We start from the raw sequence: 21,205 nt of genomic DNA, 5'->3' as shown, positions 1-21,205 counted from the left end.
GGTAAATATCGACAGTTGTGTAACTGAGCATTTGTCCAACAGTCATTTCATGCATATCTTTAAAAAATATTATGCCATGCTATGATACGCGGTTTATTGATATGCTATGAGAATGCTATGATATTTGAACAAAATGCATCCATACACAAAAGAATTTCAAACATTTTGAAATAGATTAATAAGAAGCCAAAATTAAACACTAACCTGCAATGTGAACATTTTTTCTTTGAAATAAAGTTATTCAAAACCGAGTTAAAATCATGGTGTATACTATGCTATGATATACCATGGCATGATATGACAAATAAGAATCTATGAGATTGTATATAATGATATGAGATTCCAGTGCTATAGTATGGGATTTAGACGCATGCTATACTAGTTCAATGCTATGTTTTACTATTGCGTATATTGTAAAAAAATATGCTTGATCTTACTGTAGAACTATAGTTACAGCGATAAATATCAACATAATTAGCTGTGGGACATTGTTTTCTTTAGAACATATGTTCAACTGTTGCATACTGGGACACTGTTGCATTAGCTCATATAACAAAGCAAACACAGTGTAGCTTCAGTCAGGTGTTGATCTTACGTGAAAGAAATGTTTATGAGAACGAAGAGTCTGAAGTACAATATAAGTAAATACTTAATAATTTCAATGTAGGTTGTATAACAATATGTAGAAACATTATAATTTCTCAATGAAACTAGTCACTAAAAATTCCAATGCTCCACTTTTCATTATTCTAGTGATAAAACGACAGCATTGTAACTCATTCATAATCGTTAAAGTCCACTACTTCAACAATACCGGAAATATACTCTTAAGTGCACGCAACCTAAATGTTCACACGTTACACTGGAAGTGATTCTTGAATGAATAATGTCAAATGAATGCATCCCCCCAACAAAAAAAAAAAAAAAAAAAATTGGTTACGTCTCGATGTTGCAAAATATATTTTTTTTAAAGTTCCTAAATTATTTCAACTAAATTTATATGAGAATAGAGAGTAGAGCTACTGCATGAATTCATGTCTTGAAACTATACTCTACCCCTAAGCTTAAAAGTAGGGTCACTTGATCTTTTCGAAATCCAGTTATATTTTGAAATGGAATACTTTTGTTTAAATTTTTACATTAGCCTTATCTGTTCATACTGATTTTTACTCATGTTTTCTTAATACTTTGTTGGAAACATGTATTAACATTCTGATGTCATATTGCATGTGATTTGCCTCCAATTGCCTTTCTTCATTGCATATATATTTTCAATGTACCCTTCCCTCTGTTATTGTGTTAGTTTCAAAGACAGCAAAAACTCTGTAAGTGCTATTTACCAGAAAAAGACGACTTCTATAAAGTCTAAAAAAGTAGATGTCATTGAAACCCTTCAGTGTGTAGGCCAGATAAGAATACATTTGTATGAACTTTGCTTCTGTAAATTTTCGGATATGTAAAATGTGTGTAATATGTAGCTTATTATTCATATAAATATTGAGTATCCACTCTGATTTTATGAGTCAAATTCGTTAGATACGTCAGACCACTATGTGAATTATCAATGCAAGAAGATATATTTTTCTTCTTTCTTCTGACAAACAAATATGCATGTGCAGTGTCCACTGAATATTTTTCTTTCCTGTTATCATGACATATACAAGTAGTAAATCTGTTTTCTACATTTGCAACTTTGTGTGGTAGCACTGGTATGTTAATATCGAAAACGGCATGTTATTATATGAGTGTAGTATGCAAGCAATAAATAATGAACAAAAACACATCTACATAACAGTGTTCCCTGTATATAACGAGAATACTCTTCATGGAAGATAACTCCTGGTAGTTTATCGTTGTGTTAGATAACACACTGTCAATGTACAGGACAGGTGGTGGTACAGACAGTAGGTATGGTGAGTGCTGTAAAGTTATTATTCCTGAGACACGGAGTCCTCTTTGATATGAATGTTGGATACGTACAAATATATTTCCAGTTAGTAGGATGTGTGGTAAATAAGGACAGTTGTGTGACTAAGCATTTGTCTTACAGTCATTTTATGCATAACTTTTACAATTTTTTTGCTATGCTATATTATGCAGTTTTATTGAGATGCTTTGAGATTTCAATGCATCGCTATGATATTTGAACAAAACGCAGCCATACACAGAAGAGTTCCAAATATTTTGTAATAGAATAAAAAGAAGCCAACATTTACGGCGACAAATACTAACAAAATTCGCTCTGGGACATTGTTATTTCGACCAGATATTGAACTGTTGCACACTGGGACACTGTTGCTTTAGCTCATACAACAAGGCAATCACAGAGTAGCTTCAGTCAGGTTTTGATCTTCCCAAAAAGAAATGTTTATGAAAACGGAGAGTCCGAGGTAATATATATCGGTAAATAAATAACAATAATTTCAATGTAGTGTGTATAACAATATATAGAAACATTATAATTTATCAATGAAAATGGTCATTGAGAATTACATTGCTCCACTTTTCTTTTTATTCTAGGGAAAAAACGACACCATAACAGTTAAACTCATTCATAATCGTTATATTTCACTACTAAAACAATAACGGAAAGATACTTTACTCTAGAGTGCACGCCACTTAAATGTTCACACGTTACAGGGGTAGTGATCCTTGAATGAATAGTGTCAAGTGAATGCAATGCCTGCCCCCCCCCCCCGAAATAAAACCAAAGAAACAAACAAACAAAAAACAAAAAAAAAAAAATAAAAAAAATAAAACAAACAAACAAACAAACGAACAACAAAACACAAAACAAAAAATATTGAATTATGTTTTTCTCAAGTCATCTGATCAAAATTGTACATTACGGACTTTTTCGAGACCGAACTATAATTTGCAAAAATGTTTATAAGACTTTTTTTGTATGCACTTTTAAATAAACCATTACCATCGGAAGCTGCTATGATTTGTGACTTGGCAAGACTATCTTTAAGGCCATTCCTTCGGCATAAACACAACGTCTCCTAGCATAATATATATTTTCATTGTACAGTTCATAGGTCCTGAACGATTGAGGAAAAATAGAAAATTGAACAGCAATTGACACTTTCATTAGAACTATACTGTTTTTGAATGCTGCAGAAGGAAATAAACCAGAATGCAAATAATATTTTATACAACACAACAATAGACAAGGTGATATTTATCTCTAATACAAAAACAACAATGCTGATTTTAATTACTTAAATACTTACGCTTGATAGAAAAGTTTTAAAGGGCATAACTAATTGATGAACATAACTAGTCTAAATATACTACAGTTCTGACGTATTTTAAAAATTCACATTTATGTTAAAAATGAAACAAAGAGAATCTAAATGTTTGTAACAGTATATATTTTTCCTTTAATAGATAAATTTGGAGGAGAGTTAAGAAAAACATATTGAGTGAGATAAAAACCCACACTGTAATTGAACAAAAAACTGTTCAAAAGCTACAGAGCTAGTATAGTTTATTTTTAATCACATGTGGGTGAGTTACAAGAAAACTGCTCAATGCTGTTCTTGCAAAGGTTTTGCAATTCTAATCAACTAATTACTAATCAATAAAACGTTCTTATAAAGAAAATCAATCAATGAACAATAAGTGAAATTTTAGAAAGCAATAACCACATTTAGCAAAAGAAGAAAGTTATGTTATTTATTAATTGCCAGGTAAAAGAGTAACCTATTAGTTGTTAAATTAAAAATCTCAACAAAATACTAAAAACAAAACAAAAAATATATTTTTATTTATTCATGAAAAAAATGCATTAAATGCATTTACAACTCCACACATCAACTGAATTATATTTTTGACTTTTTCATTCTACGTTAATCAACAGCCAAAACCTACATAATGTTCAATTATGACGTCACGATGGGTACGAAAACACAGTGTAATATCGAAAATTCATTACATGTGTGATACCACCGTATATTGAGCTAAACATAAATGTGATAAATATATACAACATTTTAAGTTAGTCTTGCGATTCGTTTGAAAGTATTAGTAACGCCTCAAAAATCACAAAATTTTTTTCTTTAAAATTCGTAAACTATTGTAACCACATCTATATGATAATAACATGTTAAGCTACTGAATTCATGTCTTGAAAATATATTCTTCGCTTAAGCTTTAAAGTAGGGCCTATTGATCTTTTCAATGACATTTTTTCTCTCTGAAATTCAGTTATAATTTGAAATTGAATATAGTTGTTTTAATGTTTCATTAGTCTTATATGTTCATACTGATGAAATGATTTTTACCCATATTTTCGTAATACTTTCAAAGTATGTATCAACATTCTGATTACATTTTGCATTTGATTTGCCTCCATAAGCTGCATTGCTTATATATTTTTAATGTACCATTCCCTGTGCTATTGTGTTGTTTCCAAAGACAGTAAAAACTCTATTAGTGTTATTAACCAAAAAAAGACGACTTCTGTCAAGTCTAAAAGAAGTAGATGGTAGAGAAATTGTTTGATGTGTGTCTGCCAGATAAAAATGCATTTGTATGAAATATGTTTCTGTGTATTTACGGATATGTAAAATGTGTTTCATATATGGGTATGTATCTATATAGGTATTGAATATACACTCTAATTTTATCAAATCCGTTAGATACGTCAAACCACTATGTAAATTATCAATGCAAGAAGATATATTAATTCTTCTTTCTTCTGACAAACAAATATGCATTTAGTGTCTACTGAATATTTTTCTTTCCTGTTATCATGACATATAGTAAATCTGTTTTCTACATTTGCAACATTGTGTGGTAGCACTGGTATGTTAATATCGAAACCGGCATGTTATTATGTGAGTGTAGTATGCAAGCAATAAATAATGGACACAGCACACATCTACATCACAGAGCTCCCTGTATATAACGAAAATACACTTCATGGAAGATAACTCCTGGTAGGTAATCGTTGTATTAGATAACACACTGTCAATGTACAGGACAGGTGTTGGTACAGACAGTAGGTATGGTGAGTGCTGTAAAGTTATTATTCCTGACACATGGAGTCCTCTTTGATATGAATGTTGGATACGTACAAATAGATTTCCAGTTAGTAGGATGTGTGGTAAATAAGGACATTTGTGTGACTAAGCATTTGTCTTACATTCATTTTATGCATAACTTTTACAATTTTTTTTGCTATGCTATAATATGCAGTTTTATTGAGATTCTATGATATTTCAATGCATTGCTATGATATTTGAACAAAACGCAGCCATACACAGACGAGTTCCAAATATTTTGTAATAGAATAATAAGAAACCAACATTTACAGCGACAAATACCAACAAAATTCGCTCTGGGACATTGTTATTTCAACCAGATATTGAACTGTTGCACACTGGGACACTGTTGCATTAGCTCATACAACAAGGCAATCACAGAGTAGCTTCAGTCAGGTGTTGAGCTTCCCAAAAAGAAATGCTTATGAAAACGGAGAGTCCGAGGTAATATATATCAGTAAATAGATAACAATAATTTCAATGTAATGTGTCTAACAATATAAAGAAACATTACAATTATCAATGAAAATGGTCATTGGGAATTACATTGCTCCACTTTTCTTTTTATTCTAGGGAAAAAACGACACCATAACAGTTAAACTCATTCATAATCGTTATATTCCACTACTAAAACAATACCGGAAAGATACTTTACTCTAGAGTGCACGCCACTTAAATGTTCACACGTTACAGTGGTAGTGATCCTTGAATGAATAGTGTCAAGTGAATGCAATGCGTGCCCCCCCCCCCCCCCCCAAAAAAAACAAATCATAAAAAAACAAACGAACAACAACAACAAACACACAAAACAAAAAATATTGAATTATATTTTTCTCAAGTCACCTGATCAAAATTTTACTAAACGGACTTTTTCGAAACTGAATAATCATTTGCAAAAATGATTATTAGACTTTTTTGTATGCACTTTTAAATAAACCATTAACATTGGAAGTTGCAATGATTTGGGCCTTGGCAGGACTATCTTTGAGGCTATTTTGTCAGCATAAACACAATGTCTCATAGCATATTATATATTTTCATTGTAGAGTTCAAAGGTCCTGGACGATTGAGGAAAAATAGAAAATTGAACAGCAATTGACACTTTCATTAGAACGATATTGTTTTTGAATGCTGCAGAAGGAAATAAACCAGAATGCAAATATAATTGTATATAACACAACAACAGACAAGGTGATATTTATTTCTTATATAAAAACAACAATGCTGATTTTAATTACTTAAATACTTACGCTTGATAGAAAAGTTTTAAAGGGCATAACTAATTGATGAACATAACTAGTCTAAATAAACTACAGTTCTGACGTATTTTAAAAATTCACATTTATGTTAAAAATGAAACAAAGAGAATCTGAATGTTTGTAACAGTATATATTTTTCCTTTAATATATAAATTTGGAGAAGAGTTAAGAAAAACATATTGAGTGAGATAAAAACCCACACTGTAATTGAACAAAAAACTATTCAAAAGCTTCAGAGCTTGTATAGTTTATTTTTAAGCACATGGGTGAGTTACAAGAAAACTGCTCAATGCTGTTCTTGAAAAGGTTTTGCAATTCTAATCAAATGATTACTAATCAATAAAATATTCTTATTAAGTAAATCAATCAATGAACAATACATGTAGGTGAAATTTTAGAAAGCAATAACCACATTTAGCAAAAGAAGAGAGTTCTGTTATTTATTAATTGCCAGGTAAAAGAGTAACCTATTAGTTGTTAAATTAAAAATCTCAACAAAATACTAAAAACAAAACAAAAAATATATTTTTATTTATTCATGAAAAAAATGCATTAAATGCTTTGCATTTACAACTCCACACATCAACTGAATTATATTTTTGACTTTTTCATTCTACGTTAATTAACAGCCAAAACCTACGTAATGTTCAATTATGACGTCACGATGGGTACGAAAACACAGTGTAATATCGAAAATTCATTACATGTGTGATACCACCGTATATTGAGCTAAACATAAATGTGATAAATATATATAACATTTTAATTTAGTCTTGCGATTCGATTGAAAGTATTAGTAACGCCTCAAAAATCGAAAAATATTTTTCTTTAAAATTCGTAAACTATTGTAACCACATCTATATGATAATAACATGTTAAGCTACTGAATTCATGTCTTGAAAATATATTCTTCGCTTAAGCTTAAAAGTAGGGCAAATTGATCTTTTCAATGACATTTTTTCTCTCTGAAATTCAGTTATAATTTGAAATTGAATATAGTTGTTTTAATGTTTTATTAGTCTTATATGTTCATACTGATGAAATGATTTTTACCCATATTTTCGTAATACTTTCAAAGTATGTATTAACATTCTGATTTCATTTTGCATTTGATTTGCCTCCATAAGCTGCATTGCTTATATATTTTTAATGTACCATTCCCTGTGCTATTGTGTTGTTTCCAAAGACAGTAAAAACTCTATTAGTGTTATTAACCAAAGAAAGACGACTTCTGTCAAGTCTAAAAGAAATAAATGGTAGAGAAACCGTTTGATGTGTGTCTGCCAGATAAAAATGCATTTGTATGAAATATGTTTCTGTGTATTTACGGATATGTAAAATGTGTTTCATATATGGGTATGTATCTATATAGGTATTGAATATACACTCTAATTTTATCAAATCCGTTAGATACGTCAAACCACTATGTAAATTATCAATGCAAGAAGATATATTAATTCTTCTTTCTTCTGACAAACAAATATGCATTTAGTGTCTACTGAATATTTTTCTTTCCTGTAATCATGACATATAGTAAATCTGTTTTCTACATTTGCAACTTTGTGTGGAAGCACTGGTATGTTAATATCGAAAACGGCATGTTATTATGTGAGTGTAGTATGCAAGCATTAAATAATGGACACAGCACACATCTACATCACAGAGCTCCCTGTATATAACGAAAATACACTTCATGGAAGATAACTCCTGGTAGGTAATCGTTGTATTAGATAACACACTGTCAATGTACAGGACAGGTGTTGGTACAGACAGTAGGTATGGTGAGTGCTGTAAAGTTATTATTCCTGACACATGGAGTCCTCTTTGATATGAATGTTGGATACGTACAAATAGATTTCCAGTTAGTAGGATGTGTGGTAAATAAGGACAGTTGTGTGACTAAGCATTTGTCTTACAGTCATTTTATGCATAACTTTTACAATTTTTTTGCTATGCTATAATATGCAGTTTTATTGAAATGCTATGAGATTTCAATGCATCGCTATGATATTTGAACAAAACGCAGCCATACACAGAAGAGTTCCAAATATTTTGTAATAGAATAATAAGAAGCAAACATTTACGGCGACAAATACCAACAAAATTCGCTCTGGGACATTGTTATTTCAACCATATATTGAACTGTTGTACACTAGGACACTGTTGCTTTAGCTCATACAACAAGGCAATCACAGAGTAGCTTCAGTCAGGTGTTGATCTTCCCAAAAAGAAATGTTTATGAAAACGGAGAGTCCGAGGTAATATATATCAGTAAATAAACAATAATTTCAATGTAATGTGTCTAACAATATATAGAAACATTATAATTTATCAATAAAAATGGTCACTGAGAATTACATTGTTCCACTTTTCTTTTTATTCTAGGGAAAAAACGACACCATAACAGTTAAACTCATTCATAATCGTTATATTCCACTACTAAAACAATACCGGAAAGATACTTTACTCTAGAGTGCACGTCACTTAAATGTTCACACGTTACAGTGGTAGTGATCCTTGAATGAATAGTGTCAAGTGAATGCAATGCCTCCCCCCCCCCCAAAAAAAAAAGAAAACCAAAAAAAAAACCCAAAAAAAAACAAACAAAAAAAACAAACAAAACAAACAAACAAACAAACAACAACAAACAAACAAAACAAAAAATATTGAATTATATTGTTCTCAAGTCATCTGATCAAAATTGTACTTTACGGACTTTTTCCAGACTGAACTATAATTTGCAAAAATGTTTATAAGACCTTTTTTGTATGCACTCTTAAATAAACCATTACCATCGGAAGCTGCTATGATTTGTGACTTGGCAAGACTATCTTAAAGGCCATTCCTTCGGCATAAACACAATGTCTCATAGCATAATATATATTTTCATTGTACAGTTCATAGGTCCTGGACGATTGAGGAAAAATAGAAAATTGAACAGCAATTGACACTCTCATTAAAACTATATTGTTTTTGAATGCTGCAGAAGGAAATAAACCAGAATGCAAATATAATTGTATATTACACAACAACAGACAAGGTGATATTTATTTCTTATACAAAAACAATGCTAATTTTAATTACTTAAATATAAATGTTTGTAACAGTATATATTTTTCCTTTAATAGATAAATTTGGGGAGAGTTAAGAAAAACGTATTGAGTGAGATAAAAACCTATAATGTTATTGAACAAAAAACCATTCAAAAGCTTGTAAGGCTTATTTTTAAACACATCTGGATGAGTTACATGGAAACTGCTCAATGCTGTTCTTGTCAAGTTTTTGCATGGTATTTTTCCAACCAATTACGTAATGTTTTAAAAAGGATGTATCACTCTTTGATACACATTTCATAAATACATATAAATCGTATATTTGTCTAACACAGCGTGCAATTCTAATCAAGTGATTACTAATCCATGAATTATTCTAATAAAGTAAATCAGTCAATGAATAATCAGTGAAAATTTCCAAAGCAATAACCACATTCATCATTAAAAGAGAGTTATGTTTGTTATTCATTGCCAGATAGAGAACTAAACTATTAGTTGTTAAATTAAAAATCTCAACAAAGTACCAGTGTTATGATTTGCCCTTTTTTAATGTAATTAGACATAAAAGAAGTATGTCTTTAAAAAAAAGGCTGAAATTGATTTAGCTTTGTAATTTTTTTTGCATCATTTGTTTTTGTCATTCAGCTAATTTCCCACTCCTCCTAACTGGGGAATTTAAATTTACAATAATTAGAGTTTTCAAGCGAGGGATACCACCGGTAGACAATACCAGGTAATTACGTCATCATTGTGTTATACGGGGAATTCCTGATAGGGGCAGCTAATGAAATACACTAAAATCATAACGCATGAATTATACATTGGTGGAACAATATAACATGATATTATACTCAAAATATGTTCAAGTGTTATCGTATATGGAAATTGTATTGGTTTTGGTTTGGAGTTAACCATGTGGTTTTACATCAGTTTAATGAATAACATATAAATAAAACATACCCCGTCATGAAAAAGACATTGTCGACAAGTTAAATAAATCTAGCTGCTGTGAATGATTCGCTAACCATTACCTAAAACAAAGAAAAAACACATATCGTTAACGAAATACGCTTCTTTATATTTTTTTTTATTTTAAGACATTAGCTAAAATTATAAATAATATTAAAAAAACTTCATTAGAAATGATGAAAGATGAAGTTCATGCAACAATTTACTAGTGAACACAAATCTGAGGCAAAGAACAATTTAATATTGAACTGAAACTATAATAAAATATTTCATTTAAACTACAATACTCTATACATAGTAATCTTTTTTATAAAAACTGACACTGTATCATTTTATATATTATTCAACATAATTTGTTTGTCTTTACATTTATGAGCTGATGTACATTTATTCTCAACATAAAGTCTGACATTTAATTTCTATATTTATTAATTTGATTTCGCTGATGTACTCTTAAACACCTACTTGATTTAGTTTTATAAGAGACGACTTGACTTGGTTTCAAATTGACTCACTCTAAACATGTTTAATTTTTTTTCAAATAGCGTACTATACCCTGTCTAAACACAATTTATGGGTGACACAGCCACCGAGGTTTTCATTAGAAACCATGGGACAAAACATTTTTCTGCTAAAAGAATAAAGCGTACAGTGTTTGCATGCGGCTTCTAAGGGATCCATGCGCTGTGTATATTTCCTTATACGTACTTATCTGAACATGCAGGCCTCTTTATTCAATAACCCAATTGTTATAGTGGTTAAGCAGAGGAAGAAGAAAGCTGAAGACTTTAGCTTGTAAATCAATATTTTTTTTTTACCCAAGAACCAATGCCTGCATTAAAAGCCACAAATATTAATAAATAACATGTATTATTAAAAACATTATAACAAAGATTAAACAACCGTATGCCTCGTTCATTGTCTATGTGGGTTTATTTACAAAAACAATTTGTTCAGCTGATACATCACAATCTATTAAAATATAACTTTCCATCTTACTTTGTTTGATTGCTAAAATCAAAGCAATGTTCTTTAACATTTATCTCACCATAAATGATAAACAGTAAATATATCATAAATTATGTTATGTTTTCAGAAAACTAGACGTATATGTATATTAGAAGTTACGTATAGAAAGAATTAGTTCATCAATGTCGAAAGGAAATAGTGTGTTATTCTAAGAGGGCGCAGAGGGAACATAATATGACATGTATTTATAATTGTATATTAAATATATTTTGCTGGTTATAATGTAGTTATTTTTAATATTTACTTTTTACTCAAACAGGGTTTTTAGACGTGTGTAACCGTACAGAAAAAAACACCCCCCCCCCCAAAAAAAAAAAAAAAAAAAAAAAAAAAAAATCAACTTTTATAACTACTGCCTTAAAAGTTTTATTTCCTAAAAATCTAGCTAAATCTTTAACAGCATGAAACACGAAATGAATTATTTCATTGTTTTTTTTTACTTTTTATCTGGTTAGTGTAATTATTGTTTATACAAGTCTAAAAATTATACATTTCTATTTTTCTCGTTTATTAGTATATGCCATTACAACTGTTTTGGCCAATATCATTCTAATGGTGTAATAATGTGTTTGTTATTCGTATTTACCGCTATTAAAGACACATATAAACTTTATTTAGCACAATTTTAGCTAATTTACTTAGAATATAATATGGCACATAATATAAATTAATTAAATTAATATACATTTTATGAACTAATCTAAACTATGTTACCTCTGACCAATATGTATAATTGTATTAAATTGAACCGTATCAACAAAAATATAAGAACATGTTGAGTGAATAAAAATACACTTTTATCAAAACCTAAAACTAACTTTCTTATATTTGAGAACTAACTTTCCTATATTCAAGTGTTTAACAGAGCGGTTTGGGAGGGGACAAAGTAGTTCTAATGGGTGTTTGTCTGTTTTACAATCCATTCCTCTTTATTAAACTATCATGGAAATAGAAGTCTTTTGTCAATCATCTTATTTTTTCACTTGCATATCTGTTTTTGTCAAGTCTCAAGATTCCTGCCGGCTGCCTGAAAAAACAACATAATAAAAACAACATCATTTATTTATACATTTATTTATTTATTTAATAAGTACTCAAAATGCTTTGGTCACCATTTTGGTCAATTTCTATTTTTCTTTTTGTATTTTTTACAATGCTTTAAGAATGCATTTCTAATATTAAATGAAAATTAAGAGTCAGTCTTTGAGTTATTAGCAAGATACATGGGTCACAATTCTTTGTCATGCAAACAAGGCTCGTGTCCTGTTTTTTTTTTTTGTTTTTTTTACAGAGGTTCAATATACCAATAAAATATTTTCAAGCTGATTTGTATGTTTTTTCAGGTTAAGAATAAATATACAGTTCCTAAAATTTTACACATTCATTTTAGGTCTAAAACTGGAATTTTCACTTCAACATTCATAATGTAAACAGCAGGTTTGTTTACTTAGCAAAGAATTGTAATCTCTGTAACTTGCTTACAACTCATGGCAATAAAATTTGGTTGCCTAATAAACATGCCCTACTGAAGCACTGTAAACATCAAAATCAAAATATTTGTTTAACCAAAATTGTGACTATGTCCCTTTAAAATAAAGAAAATGCATATCATAGTCATGATATATGTATGCATTTAATATGAAATCAAGATTAAATAAAACTGTATTAATACTGCTATTTCATCTTAAAAAATTAAAGTTTTCTTTGTTGTATGCTAGTCGATGAATATTATAATAAGCTCTCTTTACTTTATGTTAAACTTCTTTGTCACGTGATCATTGAGTCTGCGCCTTCTTTACGTCTTAAATCCATAATACCTCCTCGTTTTAACCTTCCTGTTACTACTTTTTCTGTTGAGTGGCCATGTCTATACTCATAGAGTAATCTTATTTGACCAGATCGACAAGGCACTACCATGGTGTCCCTATTCGGACACTCTGTGTATCACTTCGATGTCCTCACTGTGTGGTTCTGTCTGCTGGCAGTCTCCCAGGCGGCGTATGGTGAGTAAACTTAACGTACAAGCTCATTTTAACAATAATAACGTAAAAATGTACATTAAATTGATTAGCGAATCCCCAAGGGAACCAACTGCCATAGTTGCCCCGCCTCCGGCGATTTCAACATATATATTGGAGGAAATTCTGGAAGCGGCAACATCTGGTCATGAACCCGTTGTGCCATAATTGTGATCGACTGCCACTACAGGCTTTAAAATCCCCCGTCACCCCCTGTTTTCACTGCCAGCCCCTGTACACATCCCCTGTGTTCCACTGTAAGCCCATGTCACCCTCTGTCATCCCTTGTAAGCCACTGAATTTCCCTGTGTGTGCCCCTGACAGTCCCTGCACTAACGTGAACAAATAGCTTTTAAATAATTCGGATTTTTAAAACTTTATATTCAGCATTCATGTTTAAGACGGTGGTTGTTTGTTTGAAGTTTGCATTTTATAGAGGGCAATATTATTACAAACATGAATAATCCTGACCAAACATTGACACAAATCAAGTTATACTTGTATATACCGATAAACCGCTTATTTGATTGCATGTATTTAAACAAATAACCGTGTTTTGTAAATTGTGAAAAAATAAAATTTTAAAAAAGTGAAGTAGTGACTGATATCTGCAATGATATGTGCCACGTAACCTGCCTAAGCTAAAGCCCATTATAACACAACATGATCAGCACGTGCATATACACCGATTGAAATGATCACCAATATTTTGACTGTTTTGCCCGGTGTAATGATGCATAGAATTAAATAGTTTTTATGAAGTTCATATAAGTAGCCGATATTTGTTGTCAACATTGTCTTTTGTTGTTGGGTAAATCATGAGAGAGAGAGAGAGAGAGAGAGAGAGAGAGAGATTGTTTTGGTCGAAAGGGGGGGGGTTAGACCTATAACTTCTATCAGTGTGCATTTTCCAGTTTAGTTATTTATATGCATTATTGTATAGAATTGCCCTCATGCATATAGAGCAATGGTACAGGTAATGAATGATTTAATGCATATATACAAATGCAGGTAACGGGGTAACATACATGTATATACACATATGCATTATATTAATGTTCCGGGTTTTGGATTAGAAAAAAAATCACGCATATCTTAAAATTTGATTCGATTTGAAAAATGAAAAATATAGGAGAGCAATATACAGTTTTAATTCATATCACTGTGCAAAATAATATTCTGAATTTTAATCTCATGTTTTTTATATTTAAAATTCTCAGAACTGAAAAATCGAAATGTTTTCTGTCTTGTTTTATTTCTTGACAGACGGGAAAAATCATAAGGGGTGTTTTAACAACATGTAACATCATTGTGTAGCATTGCCGAGCATCAAGACCAGAGGACGTGTGTGTTTATACAAGTACACTTGTGTCTGTCACCTCTTTGCTCCCAATCTCGCTACCGTGCTCTGCGAAAGTTCAAGACAGGCTTTGTATAGTAGCTATTATATAATCACTGACCGACCATCAGATCTTAGGAAGTGTGTGAATATATATACATGTACACGTGTGTCTATCATCTCTTTTTTCCTACCTCGATATCGTGCACTGCAAATTGTCAAGAGGGATTGTTTATAGTAGCTATTATATAATCACTAACCAAGTGAAACAATGTCAACATCCTCTCCTTTGAAAACTTTACCTTCAATTAGTTTGTTGTTAAACGTGTTTTCAAGTTCATTGATCATTGATCAAATCTGGTGTAGAACAAAGCATTGATGAATTAAAAATCAATTGAAATAATTATAGAGAATTGGTTGTGGAAATTCATTAGGATTGTCTTTTTTTCATTGCATGTTTATTTATTAAGTAATTAATAATTAATTATTAAGTAATTTATGAATACTAATTAAAAACAGACAAATCAATATTTCATTTTCTTGGCTGTAAAATATTATCATGGATATCAGAGTAGTTCTATAAATATGGCTTTGTCTAATTTTTGCTTTTTAAATATTATTCCATATGTTTGAAAATATTTATGACATGACTTATGATTTATGTTTGACAGTGAGCATGTGGAAAATTAAACATTTACATAAAGCATTACAGCTAAATACATAGAATTTTATAAATATCCACTAGATATATATATACGAGGGTTATTTTTCAGAGGAATATATATGTATATATATATATATATATATATATATATATATATATATATATATATATATATATATATATATATATATATATATATATATATATATATATATATATATACTATTTTAATTAAATATTTTTAAAATGAATAAAAACCATTAAAATTGTTTTAAGTGCTGGCTGTTTTTACTTTTGATAGGATGTCCTGGAGGGTTTTACGGGCCGAACTGTTCTAACGCCTGTCCAGATACCAATTGCTACTGTCACTTAGAAACGGGCACCTGTCAGGGCTGCAAGCCTGGTTATCAAGGTTACCTGTGCAAATCAGGTAATGTATGATCTATTGTAAACTTTTAAACATTTTCCTTTCAGGTGTGTGAAAGTAAAGAAGATAATTTTTCTGGGAAAAGTGTTTAGTGATGTTGGTTTGCATACATTTTTAGTTACTGTTACATAATATTAACCAAGTCATATTGTGCAAGTAAACATTATATTTTTCAAATAGCGTGTGGTCGAGGATATTATGGTGCTGAATGTCAACAAGAATGTGGACACTGCCGTGACTTATTTCAGTGCGTCAACACCAACGGGTCATGTTTAACTGGGTGCGAAGCTGGTTATCATGGGGAAACATGTAAAGCATGTGAGTGGAAATATAATATATTTTAAGAAAGAAGAGAAAAAAATTAACTTACATTTTAGTTGACGAAATGGCAAGCATCCATTTTACATGTATCTAGCTTTTGATTCATACTTCATGTATTTTATCTTTAGCTTGCCCTTACGAATTCTTTGGACAGGAATGTGGTGACAGATGTAATGATAATTTATACTTTATCTATTACTTTCAGCTTGCCCTTACGGATTCTTTGGACCAGATTGTCTTCACGAATGTAACGACACCTGTGATGGTTGTAACAGATTCAATGGTTCTTGTGATTCTGGGTGTAACCCCGGATGGCAGGGATATGAGTGTCAAGATGGTAATGAAGTGCACCCAGAGTGTTTAAGTTGATCTATGGAAAGAACATCTAAGTTACATGAGTAAAAAATGTTGGAAGTTTATAGATGAACAACTATTTTATGTGGTAGTTACACACAAGTATAAAGATTTAAAACAAAATAGTGTACTTATTTCCAGTCAGTGTGTATATTTTAATATTGTTAAAGATATTGGTCATTATACAGTGTTGTTTATTTTTTAAGACAATAATATTTAATTTCAGTGTCATATTATTAAAATAATGTTTTTTTTTTAATAAAGCCTTTGAATGACTTAGTGCTTGCTCAGGGTAACGCACCTACCATGAATATGCTATATAATATTAAAACGCAAAGTAAATAATTTAAACAACAAACGCAGGCAATAGAAAAACATTTTTATATACTATTTTTTCCAATTTGGTTTTTTCTATTGGCGTTAGAAAATTAATTATCAGCAAAACATATATATATGACTTTATACTCATTTAAATAGCTTGCGATACAGGATTATTTGGTGATAACTGCAGTAAAACATGCGGACACTGTCGTGACGTCAACCAGTGTTCCAATATCAACGGAACATGTTTGACTGGATGTAATGTTGGTTACCACGGGGACTTGTGTAAAACAGGTAAGTAATAACGCTCAACAAGGTATGAACCTCAGACTCAACCTGCTCTCTACAAAACACTATAATGATCATTTTAAAGGAACTTAGACACGATTTGAGATCAAAATGTTATATGTTCTATTTCTATGCATAAAATAATTGACTTGTGCATTTTGAATGATTGACCAAAATTTGAATGTCCGATGGCAAGATACATGCTAGACACAGAGTTTAGAATTCTTGTTATGTAAACAAAGCTCGAGTCTTATAGTTGTTTACAATAATGTTAAATAAGGGAATTTACATTTCTTTGACAAAATGACTTGTGGGAAAAAAGATAAACTAATTCAGTGTGTTCATAGATAATATCAAAAAAAGAAAGCACAAATTGAATAGAAACTTTTATGAATACAACACATATGTAAAAAATAACAAGACGTGAGCTTTGTTTACAAAATAAAGAATATCAAACTATGTATGTTGCTTGTAACTCGATATTTGAATTTCAAACTGTGAGGAAGCATTAAAAATATCCATATTAACCATTTTAGCCATTTAAATTTAAAAAAAATATATTTGAAAATTTTAAACTTAAATCGTGTCCAAGTCCCTTAAAGCAAAACACAATTTAATTCATCAAGAGAAATTAATTTAAACTTCTTTGATATAGTTCAGAATTATTAATTTATCAGATTTAGATATTACATACATCAATACACCTTTCATATAATGTTGTTATGATGTACATTTACCTTCTAAAAATAATATGATAAAAGTTAACTGACTGGAGGGGACCGAATAGTAATGTCGTCTCCTCCAATCATCTGTTAGTCGCCAATATTTCTATCATTCAATGACAGAATGCCAGAGTCGGATTCTATGGACGTGTTTGCTTCATAATCCATGTGTTTATTGTAGCTTGCCCTTACGGACTTTTTGGACAAGATTGTGCTGACAGATGTAACGACACCTGTGATGGTTGTAATAGATTCAATGGTTCTTGTGATTCTGGGTGTAACCCCGGATGGCAGGGATATGAGTGTCAAGATGGTAATGAAGTGCACCCAGAGTGTTTAAGTTGATCTATTGAGAGAACATCTAAGTTATATGAGTAGAACATGTTTAAAGTTTATAGATGAACAATTATTGTTTTCAGTAATTACACATAAGTTATAAGTATTAAAAAAAAATGTACATACTGCCAGTCAGTGTGTATATGTTAATATTGCAAAAGAGATTGGTCGGTATACTATGTTGTTTATTTTTAAGACAATTAATAATAGTTTCAGTGTCATTTTATTACAATAGTATTTTTTATATAGTCATTGAATAACTTAGTGCTTGCTTACGGTAACGCACTTAAACTGAAGATGCTATATAATAATAAAATGACTTTTTTATCAAAGTAAAATCTATAAGCAACAAATACAAGCAATAAAAAATTATATATACTATTATTCAAAATAAATGGACTCTCTCTTGGTCTATTGCAGGTAAATTAAATAAGAGAAACAGATGTTAATAAATTACAAACATATATATAAATGTATGTATTTTTTTTTTATCCAATCGGACTTTTTTCAATTAGCGATAACAAATCAAATATCAGAAAAAAAAGTCCTATATGATTTTATACTCGGTTAAATTAGTTGCTATTGAATTCAATCCTTGGAAATCATTCACAAAAAAATGTAGAATGGTTTACAACATAACACTTTTTAGCTCACCTGAGCCAAAGGCTCAAGTGAGCTTTTCTGATCACAATTTGTCCGTTGTCTGTAGTTGTCGTCGCCGTTGTCGTTGTAAACTTTTCATCTTCTTCTCAAGAACCACTGGGCAGATTTCAACCAAATTTGGAACAAAGCACCATTAGATGCAGGGGATTCAAGTTTTTCAAATGAAGGGCCACGCCCTCTTAAAAGAGGAGATTATTGAGAATTATTGAAAATTTGTTCGTATTTTTCAAAAATCTTCTTCTCGGCCTTCTATTCGGCCTGAAAAGCTTCAACTTGTGTGAAGACATCTCAGGTAGTGTAAATTAAATTTTGTTCAAATCATGGTCCCCGGGGGTAGGGAGGGGCCACAAGAGGGGAATCAAGTTTTACATTGAACTATATAGAGAAAAAATCTTCAAAAATCTTCTTCTCAAAAACTATCAGGCCAGAAAAGCTAAAATTAAAATGGGAGCATCCTCAGATAGTGTAGATTCAAGTTTGTTCAAATCATGGTCCCCGGGAATAGGGTGGGGCCACAAAGGGGGGATCAAGTTTTACATAGTAATGTTAAGAGAAAATCTTTAAAAATCTTGTTCTAAAAAACTATTAGGCCAGAAAAGCTCAAATTTGAGTGGAAGCATCCTCAGATAGTAATGATTCAAATTTCTTCAAATCATGGTCCCTGTGGGTAGGGTGTGGCCACAATAGGGGGATAAAGTTTTACATAGCAATATATAGAGATAATCTTTAATAATCTTCTTCTCAAAAACTATTAGGCCAGGAAAGCTCAAATTAAAATGGAAGCATCCTCAGATAGTGTAGATTTTTCTCAAAAACTATTAGGCCAGGTAATCTCAAATTTGAATGGAAGCATCCTCAAAGAGTGTAGATTCAAATTTGTTCAAATCAAGGTCCCTGTGAGTAGGGTGTTGCCACAATAGGGGGATCAAGTTTAACATAGGAATATATAATGATAGTCTTTAATAATATTTTTCTCAAAAACTATTAGGCAAGAAAAGCTCAAATTAAAATGGAAGTATCCTCAGATAGTGTAGATTCAACTTTGTTCAAATCATGGTCCCCGGGGGTAGGATGGGGCCACAATGGGAGGATCAAGCTTTACATAGTAATATTAAGAGAAAATCTTTAAAAATCTTCTTCTCAAAAAATATTAGGCCAGGAAAGCTCAAATTTAAGTGGAAGCATCCTCAGATAGTAATGATTCAAATTTGTTCAAATCATGGTCCTTGTGGGTAGGGTGTGGCCACAATAGGGGGATAAAGTTTTACTTAGGAATATATAGAGATAGTTTTTAATAATTTTCTTCCCAAAAACTATTATGCCAGAAAAACTCAAATTAAAATTGAAACATCCTCAAGTAGTGTAGATTCAAGTTTGTTCAAATCATAGTCCCTGGGAGTAGGTTGGGGCCACAATGGGGGGGGGATCAAGTTTTACATAGGAATATATAGAGAAAATCTTCAAAAAACTTTTTCTAAAAAACTATTATGCCAGAAAAGCTTAAATTTGAGTGGAAGCATCCTCAGATAGTGTAGATTCAAGTTTGTTAAAAAGATAGTCCCTGGGGGTAGGGTGGGGCTACAATTGAGGGGATCAAGTTTTACAAAGGAATATATAGAGAACATCTTTAAAAATCTTCTTCTCAAAAATTATTAGGCCAGTAAAGCTCAAATTTGAGTCAAAGCATAATCAGATAGTGTAGATTCAACTTTGTTCAAATCATAATCCCTGGGGGGAAGGGTGGGGCCACAATGATGGGATCAAGTTTTACATAGGAATATATAGAGAAAATATTCAAAAATCTTCTTCTCAAAAACTATTAGTCAAGGAAAGCTCAAACTTGAGTGGAAGTATCCTCAGATAGTGTAGATTCAAGTTCGTTCAAATTATGGTCCCCGGAGAAAGGGTGGGGCCACAATTGGGGGATCATGTTTTACATAGTAATATATAGAGAAAAAATTTAAATATCTTCTTCTCAAAAACTATTAGGCTTAAAAATCTCAAATGAAAATGAAAGCATCCTCAGGTAGTGTAGATTTATGTTTGTTCAAATCATGGTCTCCAGAGGTAGGGTGGGGCAATAATAGGGGGATCAAGTTTTAGAAAGGAATATATAGAGAAAATCTTCAGAAGTCTTCTTCTCAAAAAATATTAGGTCTGAAAAGCTAAAATTAAAATGGAAGCATCCGCAGGTAGTGTAGAATCAAGGTTGTTCAAATCATATCCCTGGGGGGATGGGGGGGGGGGGCACAATGGGGTGATCAAGTTTACATAGGGATATATAGAGGAAATCTTTAAAAATCTTCTTCTGAAAAACTATTAGGCCAGGAAAGCTCAAATTTGAGTGGAAGCATCCTCAGGTAGTGTAGACTCAAGTTTGTGAAAATCATA

The 21,205-nt window shown here is 31.1% G+C and overlaps 1 protein-coding gene across 1 annotated transcript in view; it reads left to right on the top strand.

The window, feature by feature from the left end:
• Positions 1 to 13,179: 13,179 nt before the first annotated feature.
• The window catches only part of LOC128169992 (multiple epidermal growth factor-like domains protein 6), a gene marked incomplete at its 3' end in the record, with an annotated part of 76,230 nt that continues 68,204 nt past the window's right edge, over positions 13,180 to 21,205 (top strand). The window contains exon 1 of the mRNA XM_052835995.1: positions 13,180 to 13,364. Within this exon, the coding sequence (XP_052691955.1) occupies positions 13,277 to 13,364 (88 nt within the window). The remainder of the gene's footprint in view (positions 13,365 to 21,205) is intronic.

The sequence above is a fragment of the Crassostrea angulata genome, unplaced genomic scaffold (genome assembly GCF_025612915.1).
Source record: "Crassostrea angulata isolate pt1a10 unplaced genomic scaffold, ASM2561291v2 HiC_scaffold_272, whole genome shotgun sequence".
Classification (NCBI taxonomy): domain Eukaryota; kingdom Metazoa; phylum Mollusca; class Bivalvia; order Ostreida; family Ostreidae; genus Magallana; species Magallana angulata.
The sequence above is the reverse complement of the archived record's forward strand: the minus strand, read 5'-3'. Positions and strand labels throughout refer to the sequence as shown.